The sequence below is a fragment of the Myotis yumanensis genome, unplaced genomic scaffold (genome assembly GCF_028538775.1).
Source record: "Myotis yumanensis isolate MYYU_CA2020_CCGP unplaced genomic scaffold, mMyoYum1.0.hap1 SCAF_4, whole genome shotgun sequence".
Taxonomy (NCBI): Eukaryota; Metazoa; Chordata; class Mammalia; order Chiroptera; family Vespertilionidae; genus Myotis; species Myotis yumanensis.
Genome location: NW_027223755.1, coordinates 8,139,557 through 8,164,076, shown reverse-complemented (window position 1 = coordinate 8,164,076; position 24,520 = coordinate 8,139,557). Strand labels below are relative to the sequence as shown.

General features: G+C 42.5%; 1 protein-coding gene across 5 annotated transcripts in view; it reads right to left on the bottom strand.

The window, feature by feature from the left end:
- RANBP3L (RAN binding protein 3 like) overlaps positions 1 to 12,280 on the bottom strand; it is a 36,453-nt gene extending 24,173 nt beyond the window's left edge. For 3 of the 5 annotated variants that reach the window (XM_070411823.1, XM_070411825.1, XM_070411826.1), the window contains exons 1-2: positions 11,454 to 12,007; positions 610 to 668 (exon numbers count right to left, since the gene is read on the bottom strand). In XM_070411823.1, the coding sequence (XP_070267924.1) occupies positions 610 to 668; positions 11,454 to 11,544 (150 nt within the window). In that variant the 5' untranslated portion in view covers positions 11,545 to 12,007. Of the gene's footprint in view, positions 1 to 609; positions 669 to 11,453; positions 12,008 to 12,191 lie in introns of those variants that run through there. The other 2 variants (XM_070411824.1, XM_070411827.1) reach the window with 2 other exon arrangements.
- Positions 12,281 to 24,520: the final 12,240 nt, after the last annotated feature.

Below are 24,520 nucleotides of genomic sequence, written 5' to 3'. Positions count from 1 at the left end.
TGATGCAGAACCCCTGGGAGCTTCTGAAACTCCGACTCAGGATTCTGAGCGGCTGACCTGGGCTGGGGCCCGTGAATCTGGTTTTTCAACAAGGGCTTGGGGGTTAAGATTTCCTTAGTTAGTTAACTTTGGGGGTAGTGATGTACATTACCTGCATAAGCAAGAATGAATAACAAGGAAATACTAACTGAGATAAAGTGAGAATACTTTTGTCTTTTGAAGCAAGTATGATGCTGATAAAAAAGATAGGGTCCTTCAGATCCCTTTTTAAATCAAATATCGCAGTTTACAACTATTTAACACTCCGTGTCAGGCTGGATTGGAGGAGCCTTAGCCCTTCTGATCTCTTTCAGTCCTTCCCACCCAAGTCACTCCGAAAAAAGTATAATTTAGTGGAAATTCAAGACAAGGTCACTGGCTTCCCATTGCAGCTAAATTGCTGTCAGCAAATCCCTACTATATAAATATTCTGGAGGCACTATTCTGTAAGTGAAGAATAAGAAAATAAACTTATTCAGCAGGGTTATATCATTTAGTGTAGCTAGCTTCTTTCAATAAAATTTTCTTTGTCAAAGTAAAAATCAAACAAAAAAAGTCACTTGATCTTACCTTAAAAGACTGCTCTCTCTTTTCAAAAACAAATATTGGTTGAGCAATGACAGATTTTTCTGTAAAATAAAAAGAACAGAAAAGAAATAAAACCATATTTTGACATTTCTAATACCAACTAAAAATATTTGAAGATTTTGTTTATTTATTTGTATTTTCTTTCTGCCTTTGGGTAAAATCCAAACTGTTTTACATGGATGCTATAAATGGAATATTTATAAATAATTTTAATAGTTAATTACAGAAATAAATACTTGGGGGAAAGTGACAGTAAATATATTTCCACAAATAGAGTGATCATCCCATTAAAAGAACATGTGTTAAGGGTTTAAGAAAAACAAAATATAATTCCCTGCCTTCAGAATCCCACCAAGATAGAGTGATTAACATCTATACTTTTAGAATAAAAAGTTTCAAGGGGTGAAAAATCTCATTTGATAATAGTACTCCTCCTTGGATCAGATCTGAAGGTATAGATGTACTGTATTCCAGCTTTAAAAATGATCTAGAAATAATCCATATTTCCTTGACTAGGGTAGTCATATACTAAGAAATGCTTTCAATATTTAGACTAAGAATCAGTGTTATTGTTTTAAAGTAGCTGAAGTTTATCCTCAGCCGTACCAACCTTACTAATTTTTTATATTTTCCTATCTTAGGTAGGACAATAGAGAGAAACTCATTGACTCTAGGGTATAAATGGGTGATCACAGCTTTAAATATCAGCACTCCAGCATTCTCAGGGAAAATTATATGGTTCTTAAGAGCTTGGGCTCTGGAGTTAGGTAGGCATGTGTTCAAATACAAGTTTCACTACCAATTGGCTTTAGGAAACTGAATATGTCTGTATCCGTTTCTTCATCTGAAAAAAGAAAGATTATGACAGTACCTTCCTCACAGTTTATGTGAAGATTAAATGGATTTTTAGACCTAATTATTAGATTTTAATAAAACAAACAAAAAAGAATAGTAAACATGTGGCATGCCACCAACACCCATTTCAAAACTCATAACCGACATGGCTAACTGATGACACACTTTCTTGAGGAGCCCAAATATGAGCTCAGAACTTTGCTCCCGGTAGGTTTCCAGGAGCCATTACCCACATTTCCGTGCTGCCATACAGGCCGAGGTCACCTGGCACCCCCAGGCTGCATAAATCACCGCTAGCCGGGGCATTTCAAGGAACTACCACACCTTTCCGATGCCAGAAAGGGTTCTCCAGCTCCCCACAAAGTTCTCCATGAGAGAGTGTCACAAACTCCACCAGACGACCCTTCGCTGAGCTCCTGGGGCCACATGAAGCTGGATACCTTCTTTCAGCCCAATGATGTACACTACTCACTTCTTCTGCAAGTGCTACTGCCCTGGCCGCCCTGGGAGGCAAGTGAGCCCCAGCACAAAACATGCAATAGCACCCTGGCAATCCCATCCACATTAGACTATAGCTCAAGCCTTTGCTCTTCCTCCAACAAGCTCCTTTCCAGCAGTTACTTTAGACGTAAGAAAAGAGCTCCCTAGCGACTTTGAAAGGAAACTGTCTTTGTGGATGTGCAGGGGAATACTTATGAAAACCAGCAATGAACGGGTCTTTTCTCAACTGGACCTGGATAGTCATTCTTAAAATAGCATGACTTGGCCTCAGCCAAGACAAACTACATCACTTTCCTTCTATCAAAACATTCAGCTAAACACAGGCAAAAGCGATCTTTAATGGCAGCATTAAGGAGGAAATCCCACAGGGTTACTCGCAGCCTGAAAGGCATATGGTAAAGTAAGAAGGGCCCTTTTATTCGTTAATTCAACAAATATTTATTGCACATCTTTTGTGTGCCAGCCACTGTGTTAGGACCCAGGCACACATTGTCTGATTGAAGGTACATTAGCCTCAGGCAGCCGCCTGCTCAGCCTGACATGGCCCAGCACATTAGTTAGAAAGCAGATAATCTCCTACCCTCCACTTCCATCTAAACTTTCTCCCTCTCTCCCACGCATTTATCCGGGCTCCAAGACAAAGACAAAGTAAGCATTGATCAAGCCACTGGGTTCATACCGGCTTTCGCACCTGACCCAGTAGGAAAACCCTATATAATAAAAGGCTAATATGCAAATTGTCTCCTCGGGAGTTTGACCAACCTGGAGTTCAACTGCTCGTTATGATGTGAACTGACCACCAGGGGGCAGCACAGAATGAAGGAAGGCCCCAGCTGGCAGCTGGCAGCTGAGGGAAGGAAGGCCCTGATCAGCCCTGATTGCCGGCCAGGCCTAGGGACACTACCCATGCACCGGGCCTCTAGTTTGAAAATAAAAGCAAGGTCTTTGAAATTATATTTTTAAAATTTTATCCTTTATTATTTATAATGTATTTATTATTCAAGCCATTTATCTAACAAATATGTAGTGATGGATGACTGTGTATGAGATAGTTTGCAAGGTGAGAGAGAGGACAGTGGTACAAGAGGAGGCCAAAGACCAGGTTGGAGCTTTGGGAAGCCTTGTAGGCTGAGCCAGGAGTTCTGTTTTCATTCAAAGAAAAAATGGGAAGCCAGTAAGAGATTTTACTCTGTGGAGTGATTCACTGGGATATGCATTTGTTTTTTTTAAGATCACTCTGCCTGCTGTGTGGAAAGGGGGCCAGAAGGGGAAGGACTGAGAGAGAAGAAATAATTAAGAAGCTAGGCTAAATTCCAGAAGAGACCTGGCTAGGTTGCTCTTTGCTTCTTTGATCATCTTGCATCTCTGATGTTTTGAGGCAAATGGAATAATTAAAAATTTAAAATACAGTCTTCTGTTAAAAGGAATGAAGATGAAAGAATGGGGAGGAGAAACTTAAAAACTTAAGGATTAATTTTGATGTTTTGCCTGTTTTAAGGTTCATATAACATTTAATGAATCCCAATATTCATGGCTGTTTTCTAAACTACTTCATTATGAGAAGAAAGATGTTCATTTATCCCACACATATATTTAAGTACCTGTTATATACAAGAAAGGACACAGTGTACTATTGATATAACTCAGCCTCAGTTCCCCTGTCATCTGCTCCACAATGGAAGCAAGCAGTGGGCGAAGAGCATTTATCCATCATCGTGTCTACTTTAATGAATCACTTTGTGGGTTAAATATGCTTTCTACCATATTTACAGATGCTTACTTACTAGTACAGGTGGAGAAACGAAGGCTCTAAGGGATTTGCTCAAAGTCATGCCACTAGTAAGTGGCAAAACCATTAATTAAACCCAGGCCACTCCTACAAATTATTGATTTTAACTCCCACCTGTCATACTGTGATATCTGATACAACCTCACCTGTAAAATATCATGTTCTACATGTATAATATGTACACTGTTGGCACCAACAAAAGAGAGAGCAAAGGAAGGGGCAAGGAGAAGACTGCTGCTTTTTCCCAAAAAAACACCTTGTAGAACCATTTGATCCTTCAAACCATATGAATAAGTAGAACTAATATACTTTTAAAAAATAATCCCTTCCTACTATAGTGTCAGACACCCATAATTAAAGGACAAATCTCAAGCTCCTTGCCCAAAATAGACTTCTTCTTGAATTGCACCACCTAGCAGGCAGGCATCCACTATCTTCTTTCTTGGCAGATTCCAGAATGATGGAAATACCTATCTATATAAAAGCCTAAGCGACAGAATGACTGCACGACTGAACTATTGATTGACCGGTTGCTATGATACACACTGACCACCAGGAGGCAGATGCTCAATGCAGGAGCTGCCCCCTGGTGGTCAGTGCGTTACCACAGCCAACCTCCATGGCCAGCCAACCTCCTGCAGTCCCTCGCCCCAGATTGAGCAAGATGGCCCCATTGGCCCTGATCTTTGGCCAGGCTGAGGGACCCCACCCAAGCACGAGTTTGTACACTGGGCCTCTAGTATGGAAATAAAGGTGTGAACAAGATGGATTCACTGAGTTTGGAATGCATGTTTGAGAGGCATCTCATGTTCTTGCCCTTCACCTTTATTGCAAGTACTCCTCCAAGTCTCCAGACAAGCATTCAGCTAGAAACTTATGCAGATATGTAAGAGCTTAGTTCTTCAGGATTCTAAAGTGTGAATAGCAAATATAAATTTCCTTTTCCCCCTATTCTCACATGTTCCACAATTTCCCCCAAATTTGGGGTGGGTGGTAAGGTCTTGTCCCTCCTCTATTTCACTGGCACTCAGTCTCTGACAAACAAACCAATTTCATGGAGGAAAGTAACTGGAGTGTTTTCTTGAGGAATCATCTCAATGGAAGAGGTTTGAAAGGATCTACTGAACCAAAAGCAGATCCAGAAGAGGAGGCGGGGACTGAGAACAGACCCTGTGGCTCAGATGTGAGCATGTGAGAGCCCCTAGTCGAGCTGCCTCTTCAAACCTTTTTGGAATAAAGCAGAATATCCATCTACCTATCTCTCTCTATCCATCCGTCTCCCACATAGACATATATCTCTCTCTCTATCCAGACATCTACACCCATATGCACATGTACATATACATACATGCATACACACATAGCACTCTGTCAGACTACAGGTTACACAGAAGACACTGGATAAAAGCGAGGTGCCCTGCCCTCGCTCATTGATCGGCTGCCTCCTGCATTGTCCCCAGTCCTATGTCATATGCCGACACTCTGTGACTCTCGTCGGCTGGAAGAAATGCCTCATTGCTCCTCAGAGGTCTTTCTCTTTCCTTTCACTCATCACCTTATTCTTACCCCTAGCTTTCTTCTCACTTCCCCGGAGCTCCCATTCTCTTATTCTTTTCATTTGTTTGTTTTAAATATCAGGATGTTTCTGAATTCAGGCTGTGGCCCATAAATAGCTGTAGAGATCCTTGCTCTCAAAGTGTGATCCAGACAGACCAGCAACACTGACTGGGAGCTTGTTAGAAATGCAGACTCCTAGGCCCCGCCCAGACCTGCTGATTCAGAAGCTGCATTTACAGGGCTCCCCAGGTGACTTGCATACATATCTGAGAAGCAACCCCAGGTTTCTGTCCACTGAGACCAGGATTAGGAAGACGGCAGTGGAGACTCCTGGGGTTAGTGACTAAACCTCCAGCTGTTATTAATGAGAAACTATGGTTATTATGACTCAATGAAAAGTGAAATCAAGGGCTACTCTGAAGACTTAAAAAGAAATACCTGTAGGAAGGATGTTGAAATAATATAGAAGTTGATATTGAAATCAATCATTCAGATATTCTGTGAAGCCACAAATGATTTCCTCTCTAATGCAAAAGTTTGTTTTCATAATATGTCTGAAATCTGACTTTTCAAAAATGTTTAGCAAATATCTCTGCTTGTGATTATTAAATGTTAGTTAAAATGAAGCAAACACTTAGCCTGAAAACCTAAACTACATAAAAAACATTTGTTGTAGAACTCAGATTCTTTAACAAGAACTTGAAGCATCTAAAGTCTCAACTGTAAATGATATCTTCTGTAGAAAATACCAACACATCACAGCAGGTGAGGAGACACGAAGTATCTGAATCACAGTCTTAATTTTTTGAAAAAAGAACAAATATCAAAACTAGATGAACATGTTCTAAGACAGTTTTAAGAAAGGGCAAAGTGTAGCCCAGAAAATATAAAAGGAATCCGGGTCAATTCATGAAGGAAGCACAAACATGAAACGTTCTGTACTTGGTTCTCACCAATACAGAGGAACTCTGTCAAAATGCAAGAGAAAGGAAATAAACAATAAATTACCCACCAACATATAAGAAGGACGTCTTTACAGAAAGAGGTGGTAGGGCCACACAGTGACAGGATTAACTGTGAAGGGGCCATCTTGATGCTAGTTTATGGGACACTCTTGTACCGACCGGAAGGTGAAATAACCAGCACCCTGGAAGGAAGCAGGCGGTTCGCACAGGAAGTTTCCGGGCCACCTCACAAAGCCCAGTTCAACTTGAGACACAAGATGAATGGAGCCTGCTGGGCTGTTTCCAGGCCTGGCCATCCCTGTATAAGCTCTAAGCAGTTTGTGTACAAGCGTGTTGTAAAAAACACAACATGTGAAGTAAAAGGGGAAAAACACTCAACCTTTTTAATCCAATTCTAAATTTTTTGCACTGCTTTAAGTTTTCATTGGAAATGAAACGAACTGCCAATTTGAAGAAATCTGGCATTTCTAGGGTTTTTTTTTTATGTGTGTACAGAGAAACAGCGATCGGACTATCAATCCCCAGAGGGAAAGTAGGGGAGGGTGGGGGTAAGGGGAAGAGATCAACCAAAGGACTTGTATGCATGCATATAAGCCAAACTAATGAGCATGTATTTTGTGCCCCCATCAGAAGGAATGAACATGGGCTAAAAGCACAGGCTCTGGTGTTAGGTTTCTAGGGTTAGGATCCTGGCTCAGCTGTGAGGTATTACCTACATCATGGGGCTGGTGTAAAAAAATGAGCTAACACATGAAAAGTGCTTCAGTGTCTGACATTGGACAAACTGCTTTGTAAATGTGATTTGTTTGTAAGTGACATGTTAGCACTGTGGTGTGGTCATGGTATAAACCTGGTTTGCTGCTCTCAAAGAACTTGTACAACACAGAGGAGGAGACAACACCAACATGAATTAAATAATTATGGGCAAATCATAGACTCATAGTTCTGCAAGGGATTTTATAGGTCTCCCAGTGGAACCTACCATGAAAGTTGTCTAGAGCATCCTCAATAGATGGCCTTTCATAACACAGCATATCAGCAGGCTAGCATGGATGCTATTGCTGGAGCATACCAGCCCATGGAGTGTGTTACACGTGTGCCAGGATCTTGGTCCTTCTTCCCATAGGGTCAACCTCCTGTCTTTATCCCGAAGTGTGTACACATTTGAGTTCATCTATGAGGTCACGTAATTTAGTAATTCCTTCCTTCCTAGTACTGGGTAGTTTTCCAGTGTATGAGCAGACTACAATTTTCTCATCCATTTTTTACCTGCTTACATATATTTGGGTTGTTTGCATGTTGGCACTCATAGGAATGAAATTGCTGTGAGCATTCTTGTGCAACTTCTTGTGGACTTATCATCTTCATTTCTCTTGGGAAAATACCTAAGAATGGAATTGCTATATCATAGGATAGGTATGGATTTAACTATATAAGAAACTGTGAAGGTCTTTTCCAAAGTGGTCACACCACTTCATAACAATGAATAGGAGTTCTGGTTGTTCCACTTTCTCTTCAACACATAATATCATCGGTATTTTAAATTTTAGCTATTCTAGTGGCTGTGAAGTGGTATTTCACAGTAGTTTTTATTTTTCATTTCCCTACTAACTAATTAGGTTGAGCATTTTTTATGTGTTTCATTGGCCAATTGTATATCTTCTTTTTGAAGTATCTGCCAGATCATTATAGATGTAATCTCAGATTGATGTTATAGATAAATGGATTTAAAATGTCATGGAAGAAGCTATAAGATAGCAATGAGTGGGAAGAGGAGCCTACTGGACTTCTGTTCTCAACTGATGTAGCATCTGCTACCATAGAGGGTAACGCTGTGCGGACCAGAAACCACAGCTTAGGTGGCTTAGTTCAACTTTCATACCCAGCATCTGACACAGTGCTCTGCACAGTCACCGTCCCGATAACTGCTGTAGAATAAGTGACTTTTATCTATAGGAATACCCAAAAGTACTTTTTTTGTGAGTGATGAGGTAGGAAGAATTAAATACCTCAGTTAACATAAAACACTTCAGCATACAGTATGAAGGGTTGGAAAATATGTGTGTGTTGCTGTGGCTGGTAGCTCAGTTTGTTAGAGTTGTCTTGATATACTGACCGAGGTTGTGGGTTCGATCCCTGGTCAGGACACATATAAGAATCAACCAATGAATGCATAAGTAAGTGGAGCGACAAGTCACTGTTTCTCTCTCTCTCTCTCTCTCTCTCTCTTTCTCTCTCTCTCTCTTTCTCTCTCCCTTCCTTCTCCTCTTCACTCTAAAAATCAATAAAAATTTATTAAAATTTAATTTAAAAAGAAAAGAAAGAATGCATGTGTTGAAGCTGGTCATGCCTCTGAAGAATTAAATGTCAATTAATCGTGGTCTGTATGCTAAATAAAAGAGCTGGAACCTTGGGCTGGTTGTGGGGAGGCCAGAATGCCTCAGTGAATGAATCCAAGCTAGACCACACTCTGAAACAAATAGCTTTGTTTCCTTGGACATTTCTGAACTTTGCATAATAGCAAGGTTTGAATATAGCTTAGAGGAAAAATCAGGGCCTCTGTACCAAATGAATATTTTTAAACTCCAAGACCATAACTGGAACACCATTCAGCAGCCCAGCAAACACTGCCCAGGTTCACTTGTCAACTCAGGTGTCTGGGCGGCATTTGTTGGAACAGCCAGCTGTCAGTCTGGATTGCTTCCGTGCGCTTCACAACTCTATGGCTTGTGGTTGATGTGGGCAGGCATTTTGAGACTCGGCTGTGGAAGAAGATGGTTGCTTTTAAACATCCTCTGCCAGTGGTCGGCAAACTCGTTAGTCAACAGAGCCAAATGTCAACAGTACTTCTTCAAAATAGACTCGCCCAGGCCGAAAACCGACTTCTGCACATGGGCCACGAAGTTTCGATCTCATAGTACGTGCATGCCCGCACGTGGTATTTTGTGGAAGAGCCACGCTCAAGGGGCCAAAGAGCTGCATGTGGCTCGCGAGCCGCAGTTGGCCGACCACTGTCCTAGGCCAAAGCTGCAGTCTGAGAAAGGAGTTCAGTCATCGTCCTCCTCCTCACTCTAAAAATCAATAAAGTCTTGTTGGTGTTTTGGGAAGAATGCCATCATAATGATATTTCCAGGCTGCTCTGAATATGGCCAGTAAGGGAGAACCCGTCAAGACAGCCTGCCTTCAATTAAAACAACAGTGGGATCCTATTTTCTACTTGTAAAGTCGGGAAAGAGTTTTTTAAGCAATACCCGGTTTCCTGGGAATCTATTCCTACACAGCTGATTGGAGGGCCATTTGGCCAAAAAACCACACACAAAAAAGCAAAACATTAAAACTATGCATATTCTTTGACCCCGCAATTTCACCTCTAAGAATGTATCCCACGAAAATAATTTTATCTCTCAATGATTTATCCATTAGTTTATATTAGACACAGTGTTGTTGTAAGAGTAAAAAAATTAGTAATCGATGAACTGTCTAACAGTAGGGAATTGCCAAAGGAATTCTGCTACATCCATAGGAAGGAATAGTATACAACTGTTACAAATAAGGTGGTCGGAGAATCTATGAAGATGTGGGCATTTGTTCATGACCTATTTTAAGTTAGAAAGCAGTTTACAGAGCACCATGTACAAAGTCTATTTTTGTTTAAAAATCACACAATAGAATAATCTATACATGTGCATAGAAGAAAAGGCTAGAAGACTATACATTCAAATGTTAATAGCAACCATCTTTGGGTGGTAATTTTTACGGATGATTCTTACCATCCCCTTTATGCTCCCCCCAGGAAGTCTTATATAACAAATATTACACCAGCAGTTGGGGGAAGGCAGCTCTAAATATTTCAAGCAAAACGAGCTGCACACAAGAACCCTGTGCTGAATTCGGGTTGCTTCCTGATAGGGGAGCTAGGATGTTTTAGTTCTGTGCTCAAACCCAGACACATGCCAGGACTTTATGTTCCAAAGCAGTTAGTTCAAAATAATTCACACGAGCCCTGATGGCATAGAACGGTCTTACGAGCTTTCTCTGTTTTCATTTAACGTGAAGTATTTCCTACCCACGCTATGCTAAGCCTTGTACAGCATCAGCCCACATTCAGGGAGGCGGCCTGACACGGTCACACAAACGCTAGCACACAGATGCTACCTTGGGAAGAGGGGCGTTTCAATCCTTTAGCCAACACTCCCCATGTCACTGAAATCCCAAGCTGTGTCTATGGAAAAAGAAATAGAGAGCTTATAGCCTAAACTGACCCATAGCCAGATCCATCACAGGTCACTGAGGAGAAGTTATAAATCTGGGGGAAATCCTTCATGGGGGTGGGGGGTGGGGGGTGGGGATGATGTCATCTGTGACAGCACCCGGACTTTTCCAGTGTCCTTTGCTGTCCCGGACAGAATGGATGGGCGGGATCATCCCGCCTGTTCATGTCAATCGCCTGCCATGGACCGATCCAGCTGACCAGACAGTGGACTTGAAATTTTAAAAAGCCTGAGGGCGAGCGAGGATGGCTGCGAGGTAGCGGGCTTAGTCTGAGCGAGTGCCCACGGGGTGAAACGCGACCCTTTGCCCTGCCCGACTCCCGCTGTTCCTGGACCGTGAAGGTAAAGAGTCAAGAATATATTTTGTTTGCCCACAAAGGAATTCGGCAGAGAGCCAGACGAAATTAAGCTTAAACTCGAACTCAGAAGTGCAAGACTAGTAGGACAGGGGAGAGAGTCCCAGGCTAACTCACAGCCACTCTCAGCAGCCCTCCCCGCCCCGCCCCCCCCCCCCCCCCCCCCCCGCCCCTGCAGTGGATCTGGTCTGGCCCGCATGGGTGCTTTCAATTACACAACATCGGGCAAACTCCAGAAGAATGGCAGCGGCCAGACGTTTAGGCACATGAGCTCCAGAATGACAGCTCCACGGGATGTGAGCGTCTATGGTCTCCCAGAGTCCCTTAAACACCACAGTGAGTCCAGGTTAACACACCCTATGCATCACTATTAGGACTCTTCTCAGGGTTTAAGAATGCAAGATTGCCAAGCATTTTACAACCAGAGATTCCCAGGCACTTCTCCAGTCCCCCCCCCCCCCCCCACCCCCTTTCAGGAATCCAAGGGCCAGGAGCTCACAGAACCCGCCACGAATCAACCTGCTGGACTCACCTCGCTGCTGCGGGCCCTCCGGGAGCCTCAGTCTGCAGGTGTGCAAACCGCGCAGCAGCTGGCTGCCGCCTCCTCCTGGCATAGCAGACATGGTCCCGGCGGTATCACTACGGCTCCAGGGTCTCTAGGGCATCTCCTTCCCTGGGCCAGTCACCCAGTGTCTTCACAAGTCACCCCGAAGCACAGAGGGACGTGCGGATCCCGTCCTTGCGTGTAAACCATTTACTTCTCTAACACATTCCCAAGTGTTTCCTGGTCGTGATTCTGAAAATAAGCATTCCCCGCTGTGACTGCCCCCACAGAAAAAGATGCCAGTGCACTTGGATAAAAACACAAAATTCTTCTTTCATTTCAGAGCATATTGAAAAGTTTCCTCCTTCAAGTGTCAAAGCCTACACGGTAACTATTTCCAACAGATGACAGTCTGGGCCGTTTGGACTCCTTCTGCTGACATGAAATCTAATGCCCCGCGTATTTAGAGAGGGCTGCTAGAGTAATTCACACAAGCAGAAAGAAGTGCAGCCGAGTTAAGTCAAGCGATTTCTAAGCCTGGTTGGAGTTACCCTCTGGGACAGCAGACAGTGAAGGGTTCTTAAGGGAGGCTGGGAGGAGGAGGAGCCATGGGCTGGCTGATTAGCATAAAGACACAGGCAAGACCTGGCAGTGGAGCTGCTGTGAATAATAGTGACCGAAGCAGGGATTCTAAAAAGATGCCCTGACATTACAGTACTCACATACCTGACTTCTGCCGCTTTGTTTGGAATGAAAACAAAAGCTCAACGCAGGGGCTTCTGCGGCCTGGAGATTCGTTTGTACATGTGAGATCTGAAGGGTGGAACGGGAACTAATAATGAGCTCATGGAAATGTACTGCTGAGACTCTCCGTTTCTGTAAACAGCCTCCAGTCTTCAGAGATGGGCAGTCATAGAGCAGACCAACTGCCAAGGTAACTATTTGGAGTTCTGGAAGAAAAATAAGCACACACAACATTATCTTTCCAGAAATCTAGCTCTGTTCGCCCTAAGATTCTCTATTGGTACTTCTAGGTCATAAGACAAAGCTGTTTCCTGTGTGTGTGTGTGTGTGTGTGTGTGTGTGCGCGCGCGCACTGAAAAAGCATATCTCATTGAAATACTAAAAGTAGTTCATATTTCATTGAAATAATAGCAGATTCATTAATGTTTTAAAATAATCCCAAACACCTTTCCTTTAACTTGGGAGCTTGCGACCTCTGAAGTTCTAATGAAGGCTGGTAGACCCTGCCCTTCAAGATTCACAGCTCTTTGTAGATTCAGAAAGGAGGTGGTGGGCAGGAATAAAGGAGAAAGGCAGCACTGTTTAGCCTTCATGTCTGGATCCTGCAGTTTCCTCTGCATCTTTGGAAGTTGGTGCTGAACATGACAACCTAGCCTAACTAGAAATGTGCCGCCTAGCCTGATTTGGGGGGGGGGGGGGGCATCCTCATTTTACTCTGGGGTGTTAACCATTTCCCAGGTATACTCTGAGCCATGAAAACTCTTATGAAATATGTGATTGCTCTTCCATAAATTTTTTAATGATTTATTAAACTGCTTTTATTATTTAACCAGAAGCCCAATGCATGAAATTCATGCACTTGGGGGGGGGGGGGGTCCCTCAGGCCAGCCTGCACCCTCTCGTAGTCTGGGACTCTTCCCTCCTTAGTGCCTGCCTGCTCGCTACTCCTTATCACTTGGCTCGCTGCTCCTTAGTGCTGCTGGAGGTGGGAGAGGCTCCACCGCAGCTGTGCTTGTGAGCTGTGAGCCCAGCTTCTGGCTAAGCAGTGCTCCCCCTGTGGGAGCATACTGACCACCAGGGAGCAGCTCCTATGTTGAGCATCTGCTCCCTGGTGGTCAATGCACGTCATCGCGACCAATTGTTCTGCCATTTGGTCGATTTGCATATTAGCCTTTTATTATATAGGATGGTCTCTCTATAGCAGCGTTAGGCCCCTCACAGTGTAACAGGCTGTAGACGTCCATGGCTCCTTTGAAAGAGATTCCATGACTAGAGAACCATGGCTTCTGCTTCCAGTGGCTGGGATTGAGCTCCTGCGTCACAGTGGTCCTGGTGGAAGGTCCCTTTCTCCCTGAATGGGATCCAGCTATCAATATTCTGTCCAATTGTGGGCCTCGCTAATGAGCCTACTACGATGCAGGTAAAGCAAACAACTCACCAAGCTGTAAGCCAGCCCTTGAGAGAAACGGATTAAAATGTTCTATGAGAATTTTTATATATACATGTGAATTGGTAGAGAGAATACCACCATAAGCCTTGTGCACCCATCACTTGAATTTAATCATCGACTCACGGGACAATGTGGTTTCGAATCTGTGTTTCATCACAATCACTTTCCCCTCACTTCACCCTTGGCATTAAAGCATCCCAGACATCATTACATTCTCAATATGTATTTCTAAAACTCAAGGACTTTGAAAAACAGGACCATGCTAAAATTGTCATCTTTTAAATCCTTAAACATGATTCCTTAATGCTATTAAATATCCAGCTGGTGTTATTTTTCTGATGCCTCATAATTTTTTTAAATTTTTGCATTTTGTTCAAACTGGGATCCAAAGGTCCACACATTGTATCTGGTTGATCTTTCTCTTACGTCTTTTTCACTCTGTACATTCCTCTCTGAAAAAAAAAACGTTGCTTAAGGATTAATATCTACATGTACCCCAATTTGTGTCTGATTTTCCAGAGACACCCACTTTTCTCTCTCACCCATGGATGTAAAGCTAGGGGGGAAAGGAGCAAATAGAATGGAACAGACCACAGAGGCTAAGACAGCCAGGTTCTGGCATTCCTGTCACTGCACCGTGTGGCCTGGAACCAGGTGCTTAGCATCTCCGGGTTGTGTCTTCCTTTGTCAAAGGAAACCCATGTTTGGTCGGCAATGAGAGAAGTTACTCAACACTCATTCTATGAATGTGAAGGCCTGGGAAAGGAGAGACTATTCTGCTTTGTCACTGGCTAGAGACTGAGGAGAAAGAAATAGATTTTAAACTAAAAATCTAAGTAAGATTTGGGAGTGTATTTGAAAATCTAGGCCCTCAATTCTCAAATCTGGACTTACCTGGGGAACATAGTAAAGACAGAGATTCCTGAGACCCCACTGCACAGTCTGAGGCCTGAAATATATACATTCTCTCTTTTTAAAACTTAACTCTCCTTCCCCTCAGATTTATCAATATGTAATTGACACATAATATTGAGTAAGTTTCAGGCGCAGCGTGGATGTGACACATTTACATGGCAAGATGATCACCACCATAGCACTCACTACCCTCCCCATCCATCACATGGACCATTTCTTTTTTGTGGTGAGGATGTCTAAGATCTACTGTTTTAGCAGCATCCGCGCATATGGCACAGCATTATTAGCTATAATCACCATCCTATATAGTCAAGCCCCAAACTTGTTAACCTTATAACTGGAAGTTTGTACACTTTGGCCAATAACTCCCCATTTCTCCCACCTTCCAATCCCTGGTAACTACCACTCTCCTCTGTTTCTCTAATTTTGACTTTTTAAGGTGGAATATATATATTTAAATATGTTTTCATTGATTTCAGAGAGAAAGGGAGAGGGAGAGAGAAACATCAATGAGGAGAGAAAATCATTGATCGGCTGCCGCCTGCATGCCCCCTACTGGGGATTGAGCCTGCAACCCGGGCATGTGCCGTTGACTGGAGTCGAACCTGGGACCCTTCAGTCTGCAGGCCGATGCTCTATCCACTGAGTCAAACCGGCTAGGGCCTAAATATTTTGAAAGTCCTCTTGTCAAGGTAAACAAGCATAACCTGCTTAAACAGATCTGGTTTGCTCCCCTATTTCATTCATTACACCTTCCTAAAGCAGTTTCCAGTGTCGCTATGTCAGGGCATAGAGAGGCTTCCGGGGGAGGCTTGCTGCCCGGTCCCTCCATGACCCACGGTTGTGCATCACTGAGTCAGCCCTGGACAGTGGCCCTCTGACTGACTACTTGAATCAAGAAGACTGCTGAGGTCTTACCTGCATGTTGAGTCACACTTATGTTCTGGGAATAAACCAGTGTAACGGAAAGCAATATGTTACAAGAGCCTATAAAATAACATCAGATGCATCAGCCATAGTATCAGCTACAACAAGCCATGGCCCTTCCTTTCAGAAACACCACCAAGTTAGTAGTCCAGTGTGCACAGTGTCCTGTGCTTCTTGCTTATAAATAAAAGCAAGAAGTCAGACAGCAGAAGGTGAAGAGTGGTTGTGTTAAGAAACAAGTGAATGATATTTTGGCATTTTTACTTGCAATTTGACTCCAAATTAATTAGCATCCTATTAAAGCCAAGCTTCTTCCCTTATCAACTCTCTGTGATGCTAAAGAGATTGCACTGGTCTCCTTGGTCGGGTTCTCCCTTCTCTCCCACGTTCCCTCTGCTACTTGTAAAACACGGACGCAAATGGTTCTATTAGAGACTGTTCTGCTGGAACAGCTGCTCCGCGGGGGCAGGAGGCTGCGCCGGTGCCGCATCACACACGCACTTATCCGAGGGCCGCTATCGGAATCGCTACCTTGATCTTTAATTCGGTGCAGACCAACATTTTGGTCTTGGGTCTTGGAAATATTGCCTCACTCCATAAACATTGGCCGTCCAAACTCCCGTTGGCCCTTTCTTGCAGATGAGCCTCAGGATTGACGGCCACAGGGCTCCCGCAGGTCAGCAGAGTCCTGGGTCAGCTAGTAAAATAGCCTCACAAGCTAACCCCTGTCTTCTCATCCAACGCCAGGAGAATGGGGGCTTGTACTTGCAATATCAGCAAATGATGACCTGTCCCTGAGACCGTAGGAAAGTCACTGACTGTTCTCCTGTGGGTAACATTTGATCATGGCTGTGCACAGGCAGGTAATCTCTGCAGCTTTACATTTTTCTATCTTTATTGAAGCCTTTTGGCCAAAATGAAAACAAGACCAAATTAACCAGAGGTCAGAAAAATGTGGAGTTTATTTTCTTTGTTTTGAGTGGCAAGGAAACCCAGAGTTCAGTGGTTCTGCTTCCATAATGTCCGCCATCTGGGTAGGATCAAATGATACTAAAGAGCCTGCAATTCCACCTAAAAGTGTTTGAAGTGCACAGGCATCAGGGTCAATGGGTTTGCAGCAGAACTGAACGCTGAAGGTAAATACTTATTAACTGGGATCATTTCCAAAGCAAAGCAAATTAACTTGCACCTGATCAAACTTTTGTTACTTGAGCTGAATTCGCACTTGCAGGAATAAAATAATAACCAAACCACATTTCTCCTTTTCTACTTCCCTTATATCTTCTTTCAGTAGTTCCTTCCTTCCGCCCTTCCTCTCTCCTTCCCTCCCTACCCTTCCCTTCCTCCCTCTCTCCCTCCCTTCTCTCTCTCTCATTTTCTTTTATGTTAATTAGGTGGAGTATAACATAATTTTTGATACATTAAAAATGAAATTGTTCTATATATGGAATTGCCTTCAAAATAATTTGGGTGAGGAAGATACGGAGGGTACAGATGAAACAAGATTCACCATAGCTCAGTAATTATTAAACTTGAGTGATGAGTACATGGAATTTATTATAGGTTCGTGTCTACTTTTACATATATATTTAACTTTCCATGCTAAAATGTTTTGAAATAGAATTACTTTTAATGAATCTAATTGAAAAGATAACAAGGAATCGGCAATGTGCTAGACTTATTAGGATGTGGAGAAACTCTTCAAATTTCCTATTTTATTACTTTTTACTTCATATGTTATAACGTATAGAGAAAGGGAGAAAATGTGAACAGTCACAATGTACTCGTGGGGCAGTACCTGAATACAATGTATAAACAAACAGAGCAACTCGCACTGAGGCGGGCTCTCAAACACCTGCTGTGGGCAGGCATGACCGCTAGGTGAGACCCGTGGTGATGAGGAGGGACTGATGTCAGGATGGCACGCTTTTTCGAAAGAACCAAGCAGACATTTTACTTATTACCTCTGAACTCTACCGAGGTTCCCTTCTATCCCATATTCCTGTAACTGCATTGCTATTATTATTTCTAGTTCTAAAAATACAATTAGGTGTGTCTTCGTTCGGGCTGCTGTAACCAAGTACCATAGGCCGAGTGAAATTTACTTCTCACAGTCCTGGAGGTGGGGACCTGAGACCAGGGGCCGGCGTGGTGGGGTTCTGGTGAGGGTCCTCGCCTGGGCTGCAGCTGCTGACTTCTCACTGTGTTCTCACATGGTGGAAAGAGGTGAGGAGCTCCCTGGGGTCCCTTTTACAAGGGCACTAATTCCATTCATGAGGGCTCCCTCCTCATGACCTGATCACCTCTCAAAGGCCCCACCTCCTAATACCACCAGATTTTGAACATATGAATTTGGGGGGACACAAACATTCAGACCACAACAAGTTGTATTTTCAAGGATGAAAGCGAGTTTTTAATCCAGCTCCTTGGTGGGCCATTGAAGAACCAAGTATTGATGAGCTCTCTGTATCCCCACATGTACGACTTCAGAGGCCTGCCCACAATATTCAACAAACATCAACTACCTTCTTATTGCAGAACTACAACCACTTCTTGCCTCCCAACCCACACCCCCGTACTACACCTTATCTCCCTGACATTCATAACTGGCATTTGAGGATCAGATTTTGGAGTTCAGACATTGTTCTACAGCTTCAAAAAATAACCAGAGCACCCAGTGGGCTGCAGTGGGAAATCCTAGAACAGCCGGGGGCTCCTTGAAGAGTTGCATCAGCAGCAGGGCCATTGAAGCCACTCCTCATTGTTCCATGAGGACCCAGAGTGGCTGGGCTTGAAGCCAGAGGGCCCAGAATACAGGGTCACTCGCACTGTCTCAGGGTCCAGAGGGGTGACCATCTGAGAGTGGCACAGGGCAAATCAAGAAAGAATCAACCTTCCACTTCTGATCTTTTCAATTATTTCTCACTTAGTGAGAGCTTGAAGTTCACCCAGGGACTCTGAAATCTAGATTTAAATGTTATTGGCATTTAAATCATCTATATTGGCATTTAAAACATCTCAGTATGTTTTTCTGCTCCCTTTTTCTGTATATTACACATATTAGCTACATCAGCAAACATATACTTCTTCATTGTCAGCTTTTCAAAATAAGCCTGTATAAAGCATTAATCCCAAACAGAAACCTAAAGAAGGCAACAGAGGAAAGGTATTTTTAAATTACTTATAAGAAAGACTAATCAAAATAATAGGCTGAACATAGGCTTCCAAATCTATTCAAATGTATGAAAGGTTGTACAGATACAAATAAAAATATGGACAATGTACTTTGGAAAGTTATGTATCAACCATCATGGACAAAAAGTTATGAAAACTTACAAGAAGATAAAAAGGAGATGGAATCTGAACAGTAAGAGTGAGGTAAGCCATAGTAAGGGAAGAAGTTTGGAATCAATAAATAGAGGCAGCATGGGCAAGCACCAGATATTAAGGGAAAAACACCTGGGGAACAGCAGTGTTTATCCACAGGATACATTCCGACAAGTATCCTTTAAGAAAGCGAATTATCTGCCGGTAAAAAGGCTTTTTAGACAGAAATTAGAAAGAAAAACGGAGCTGAAATGCCCTGTGACTACTTCGCTCCCACCTCCTAGATGGGAATTCTCATGGAGAGAGACTGGAGAGGAACCTGATCTGCTCAGGAAAGAAATACACAAGAGCCTTCCATAGCCAAAGTCAGTCTTCAGGCTGCCTGTCTTTTCTATATCCATGAGCCTGAAAGTGAAGTCTGTCAACACAGCCAGGGCACTTACACAAACACGCAGTCAACCATTGGGAGAAGCCTGCTTCCTGGGGGAAAGACCCACACAGCTGCGGAGGGAAATCATGCTAACTCCTCATACAAATGTTAACTCATAAATATGAATGGCAAATGCAAGATGATCAGATATTTGAGGAAGACCAATAGAAGGAAAGGAACTGGATGAACGAACAGAACTGATGACCCTGCAGAAAATAGAAATAACCAGAAAACCAAAAAAAAAACCTTTAAAAAATAATCATCTTAATGTGCTCAGAGACAGAAAGAATATTACATCCACAATATAAGAATAGATGGCTGTGGTAAGAATGATCTACCAGGGCACTAGAAAAAAATATGATTGCCAAATAAAAAAAAGAATTCACTAAAAAATTGAACTGAATAGTGAACATGATTAAAGATAGAATTAGTCCTATAGAAAGTAAAATCAAGGAAATTTCAAGAATACAGAGCAAAATGGCAGACAAAAATGCAGGAACAAGTTGAGACATGGAAGGGTCAGTCTAGGAGGTCCATCTACTCCTCCACTTACTAGCTGTGACCTTGAGCAAGTTGCATTGCTAATATCAACCTTAAGTGTGTGTTTACCACCTACACATATTAATTCACCGAATCCACTCAACAGTCCTCATCTGTAGGATACCTTTCCATCTGCCATGATCTATTACTTCCTTGATTTGAGAAACTAGATGCTCTGCAGTATTTTCTCCTAGTAAATTAGTCTCTTTATAAAGTACCAAATAAATGACACAGAGAGCCCCCAATCTACCTTTCCCCCCTCTTTTCAAAGATTGGCCAAGGGTCCTCTCTCTGCCTCCCTGCAAATTTGGTTGTGCCTGTGGTGGAGGGAAAGCATGAGGCCCAGACGTAGAAGCCTCCAGTCATACAGCCAGGAAGTGTTAGAGACAGAAGCAATACCAAAGGGGCAGTGGTTATGCGCCAACATGTTATTTTGGCCTAAACAATAGTCAGCCGTTTAAAAAAAAACCTGTAAATTTTATATAAAATTCTAAATTTCAGGTTCTTATGACAGAATTGAAAGATTTGCTCCCTGCAAAAAAAAAGGTAACAAGTCTACTAGTTAGGAAAGGCTGTTTTATCAATAGACTCAACTACAGTGCCTCAAAGGAGATGAAATTTCTTTCTTCCTCAAATAATAGTCCAGAGATAAGCAAATGGTCCAAACTGGATAGCTGGCTCTATCTGAGGTCATCTCAGAACCCTGGTGGCTTCTATTTTGTTGTTTCAAAGGAAACATTTTTATTTAGCATTTTTTTAAAAGACGACCTTTACCAGAAAACAAATGTTTTGCCTTCTGTAGGTATTCAGGTATTGAATAAATTAAGACAAATTTAAATCTTACAGATGATGAGTATAAATTTAATAGCACTAATATTTACAAAGCACTGTTTTGAAGATTATAGATAAATATACAGTAAAACAAAGCAAAAACTAATAAAAAGCTCTCTGCAAAGCATTATATGTCACCTATGATAACGTGTATTTTTGCTAAAGAAGAGAGAAAATATGTAATGCTCCTCCTTCATTAGTACAGATGCCTCATTTGTGCTAACTGCAAATGTCAATCACATCCTCTCTTCATACTCTCAGTCACTTTGTAGCAGACATTGTAGAGTGCTGCCCAACAACCATTTCCACCTTCTTCTTTGTGGACTGAACTCTGATCTGTGCAGCCATAAGCTTTGGGGGAGATGGGCTTCATCCCCATCATCAGGGATTGGTCTTGCTCACCAGGAAGACCCCATTCTCCTTGCACTAGATATTTGTGAGAAAACCAATGCTCTGCCATACAGCCTGGCTCACTTGTACCACATAGAACGGCCTTTATAACAAACAGAAATGCTCCTGATAAAAATTAAGCATTGAGAATCATGATTTCCAGGAGAGAGAAATCACTCCATCAGCACGGACTGGCCGGGCGCCATCCCTGCAGCTGCCCCACCTGTCATGACAACAACGCGGAGAGCAGCAGGATGCATGTCTTCGGAAACAGCACACACTTGGCCAATATCAACACAATACTTGTTCACCTCTGACCTTCCCACACCTCGGTTCCTCTTCCGAATCTTGTATGGAGCCATCACTAATGTAGGAAACTGGAGCCAGTGAAGACGCTGCCAGGCTTTTCAAATTCCGTGCTCTCGTCCCGCGTCGCCCCTTCTCTTGCCTATTCATTCTTCAAGAATCCAGTTGGGAGTCTTTTGTGTGAAAGATTCACTGGCCCCACCCTCTTCAGAATAAAGATAATCACACCCTCTTCTGGGCTGGAACTGTCCAGTATTTTGAATATATTTCTATTATGGTACATATTCTATTTCCTGATAATTATCTATAGGCATGCTTCTTCTCATTAAGATATGAGTACACTGAGCCTAATACAGCTTTTAAATTAGGAATGAAAAGAAGAAATGAAAGGAGATACTAGTAATAAAAAAGAAAAGAAGGAGAAAGGGAAGGAAGGGAGGGAGAAAGAAGAATGTTATGGTCTCTTTCTTATTTTCTCAGTGGGAGCGTGATGAATAACCCATTTATGGCATGCGTAGATCCTAGCAGATTGTTCCCCAAATTGGGAAATTTCTGCTCCAAATGGGGGGAAAATTGCATTCAAATACTTTTGAAAAATTATTTGGGAAAAGTAAACTAGATGACCTTAAAAAAGTGATTGACATCTGAAATAAATAGAAAGAAAAAATGCTACTGACCCAAGAGGCAAAGATAGACTTTCATTTCATTTCGGTGAGATCGAGACCATTGAATTGGAAGAGCTCTGCAATCAGCAGGCCTGCGGGAGCCTGAGCTTCGCCCTTGCTAGTTGCATGACCTTGAGCAACCTGCCACCTTCCAGCTGGTTTCTGTATCACACAGAATGAGTACAATTATACCTCTTACTGATACGTAGTCTGCATTGGATAAGGTCAATGCCAGGCACAAGCCATTGAGATGTTTAGATCTTTGCATGCATAGTAAGCACTAACTTAGAATACATATTTCTTCCCACTGATATATATATATATATATATATATATATATATATATACTTTTACTTAGTGTATATATGCATACTTGGTGTGTATTATATAAACACATATAACACTTTTGTATGTATACTTAGATATATAAGTATACATATACTCAGAACAAATATATATTTTATATTTTTATATATATACACATATATATGCACACATATATAGTGAGTTGGAAGTGGGGATACTGGGTGGTGAGGAAGAAAGGAGTTAAGAGTACTGTGTCAGCTTGAACATATTCTGATTTATACTCTGTTGTGATTTGTGTAGGTTGAGTCAACTCTCCACAGAGTGAACATTCCTGGGCAAATTGCCCTTTCTCTTGCCTATTCATTCTTCTTGCCTGTGGATTGCAGGGACCTCAACAAGAGGACACGAGGACTCTCTGAGGTCAGGGATCATGTCTCATTCAACTCTGGGTCCAAGTGTGGAGCACAGAGACTGCCAGCAGTGAGCTTCACTGGAAGAACGAATTCATGAAATCACACCCAGTCCTATCTGAGCCAAACTGTGGACATGCACATCAACAGCAGAGCCCAGAACTCCTAGCAGAACTTTGCTTTGAGGACATCTTTAAAAACCTGCTGCTACCAAGGAGGAAGGAAGGAGGGCTTCCTTCTTCCTGGACTTTCCTCACTTTCCCATTTTCTCTCCTGTGCAGGGAAGCCTTTGACAGCTCTGTGGCTGAGACAGCCAGCCGTTCAGCTGTGGGGATTTTACAGCTGCATGAGAGAGCTTCATTAGAAACCACCTCTAAATAAACAAACAAACAAACAAATAAATAAATAAATAAATAAATAAAAGAAGAATATTAAAAATGATAGTGACTCCCCAAAACAGATGTTTGCTTTCTCTTTTCCTGATTTTATTTTTATGGGCTATTAACTGTGTTTAAAATTATGTCATTTTATGATTTATAAAGTTGTAAATAAAATACTACTTACAACTGCATGCACAAAGCACAAAAGACATGAACTAAATATGATGGAAAGATGGAGAGAGCTGCCCAGTATGAACTCAAGAGGAGAACCCCATTGGGAGCCAACCAGCACGATTTGTGTAATCGGCATGTGGCAGCCCTGATAAATTACAAACATAGCAGATATCAAGTTAAATTATCTGCAGTACATTTCAGAGATCCAGCCAGGCTTGGTATATGAAATAATTTTATTTAACTACAGGGATCTGAATTACGAACTAGAGTTAAGTATGTAGGTAGGAACTGTCAAAAAAGCTAATAAGTAAAAACACATGGTTTTCCCCCTTTGAAGCTCATTTGAAACAAACTTTATAAGCTTCATTTTGAGTTTAGAAGTAGGCAAGTATTTTGTAGTTTAAAGATACTTATTCACTTAAATTCCAAAAGGCTGACAGAAGATGAAGATGCCTGAATTTTCTAGCAGAACGTGCCAGCGATTTGGTTGTATAATAGTTTCAGGTGAGGTATTACGTTCTGAAAAAATATCTGTGGTTTGGGAAGCTGCCTCACTGGCTTTGGAGTCAACCTGGTGTTATGCTCCAGGAGAAAAATAGTCCCAACAGTCGTAAAAGAAGTGACACTTACCACTCAGCCTGGCCCACCACAGCCAGCTGCTGAGCCATCCTGGGATGGTTTCGTGATGGCACATAGAGTCCCTTTACACCTGCACTGCAGAAAGAGCTCACCGGCCAAACACCCCTGTGCCAGAGCCTGCCCCAGGGACTCGGGATTTGCTGGGGTAGAGGAGAGACCGTGGAGAACAGAAGCAGAGACGCTCATTCCCTCAGGTCACTGGTTGCCCACTAAGTGAGTAGTTCTCAGCCCTGGCTGGGACTGGAATCATTGGGGGAATTTTAAAGCATTCCGATGCTCGGGCCTCACCCTCTAGACCAGTGATGGCGAACCTGTGACACGCGTGTCAGGGGTGACACGCGAACTCATTTTTTTGGTTGATTTTTCTTTGTTAAATGGCATTTAAATATACAAAATAAATATCAAAAATATAAGTCTTTGTTTTACTATGGTTGCAAATATCAAAAAATTTCTATATGTGACACGGCACCAGAGTTAAGTTAGGGTTTTTCTTTTGTTAAAATATATTTTATTGATTTTCCACAGAGAGAAAGGGAGAGGGACAGAGAGTTAGAAGCATCGATGAGAGAGAAACATCGATCAGCTGCCTCCTGCACCCACCCCCCCACTGGGGATGTGCCT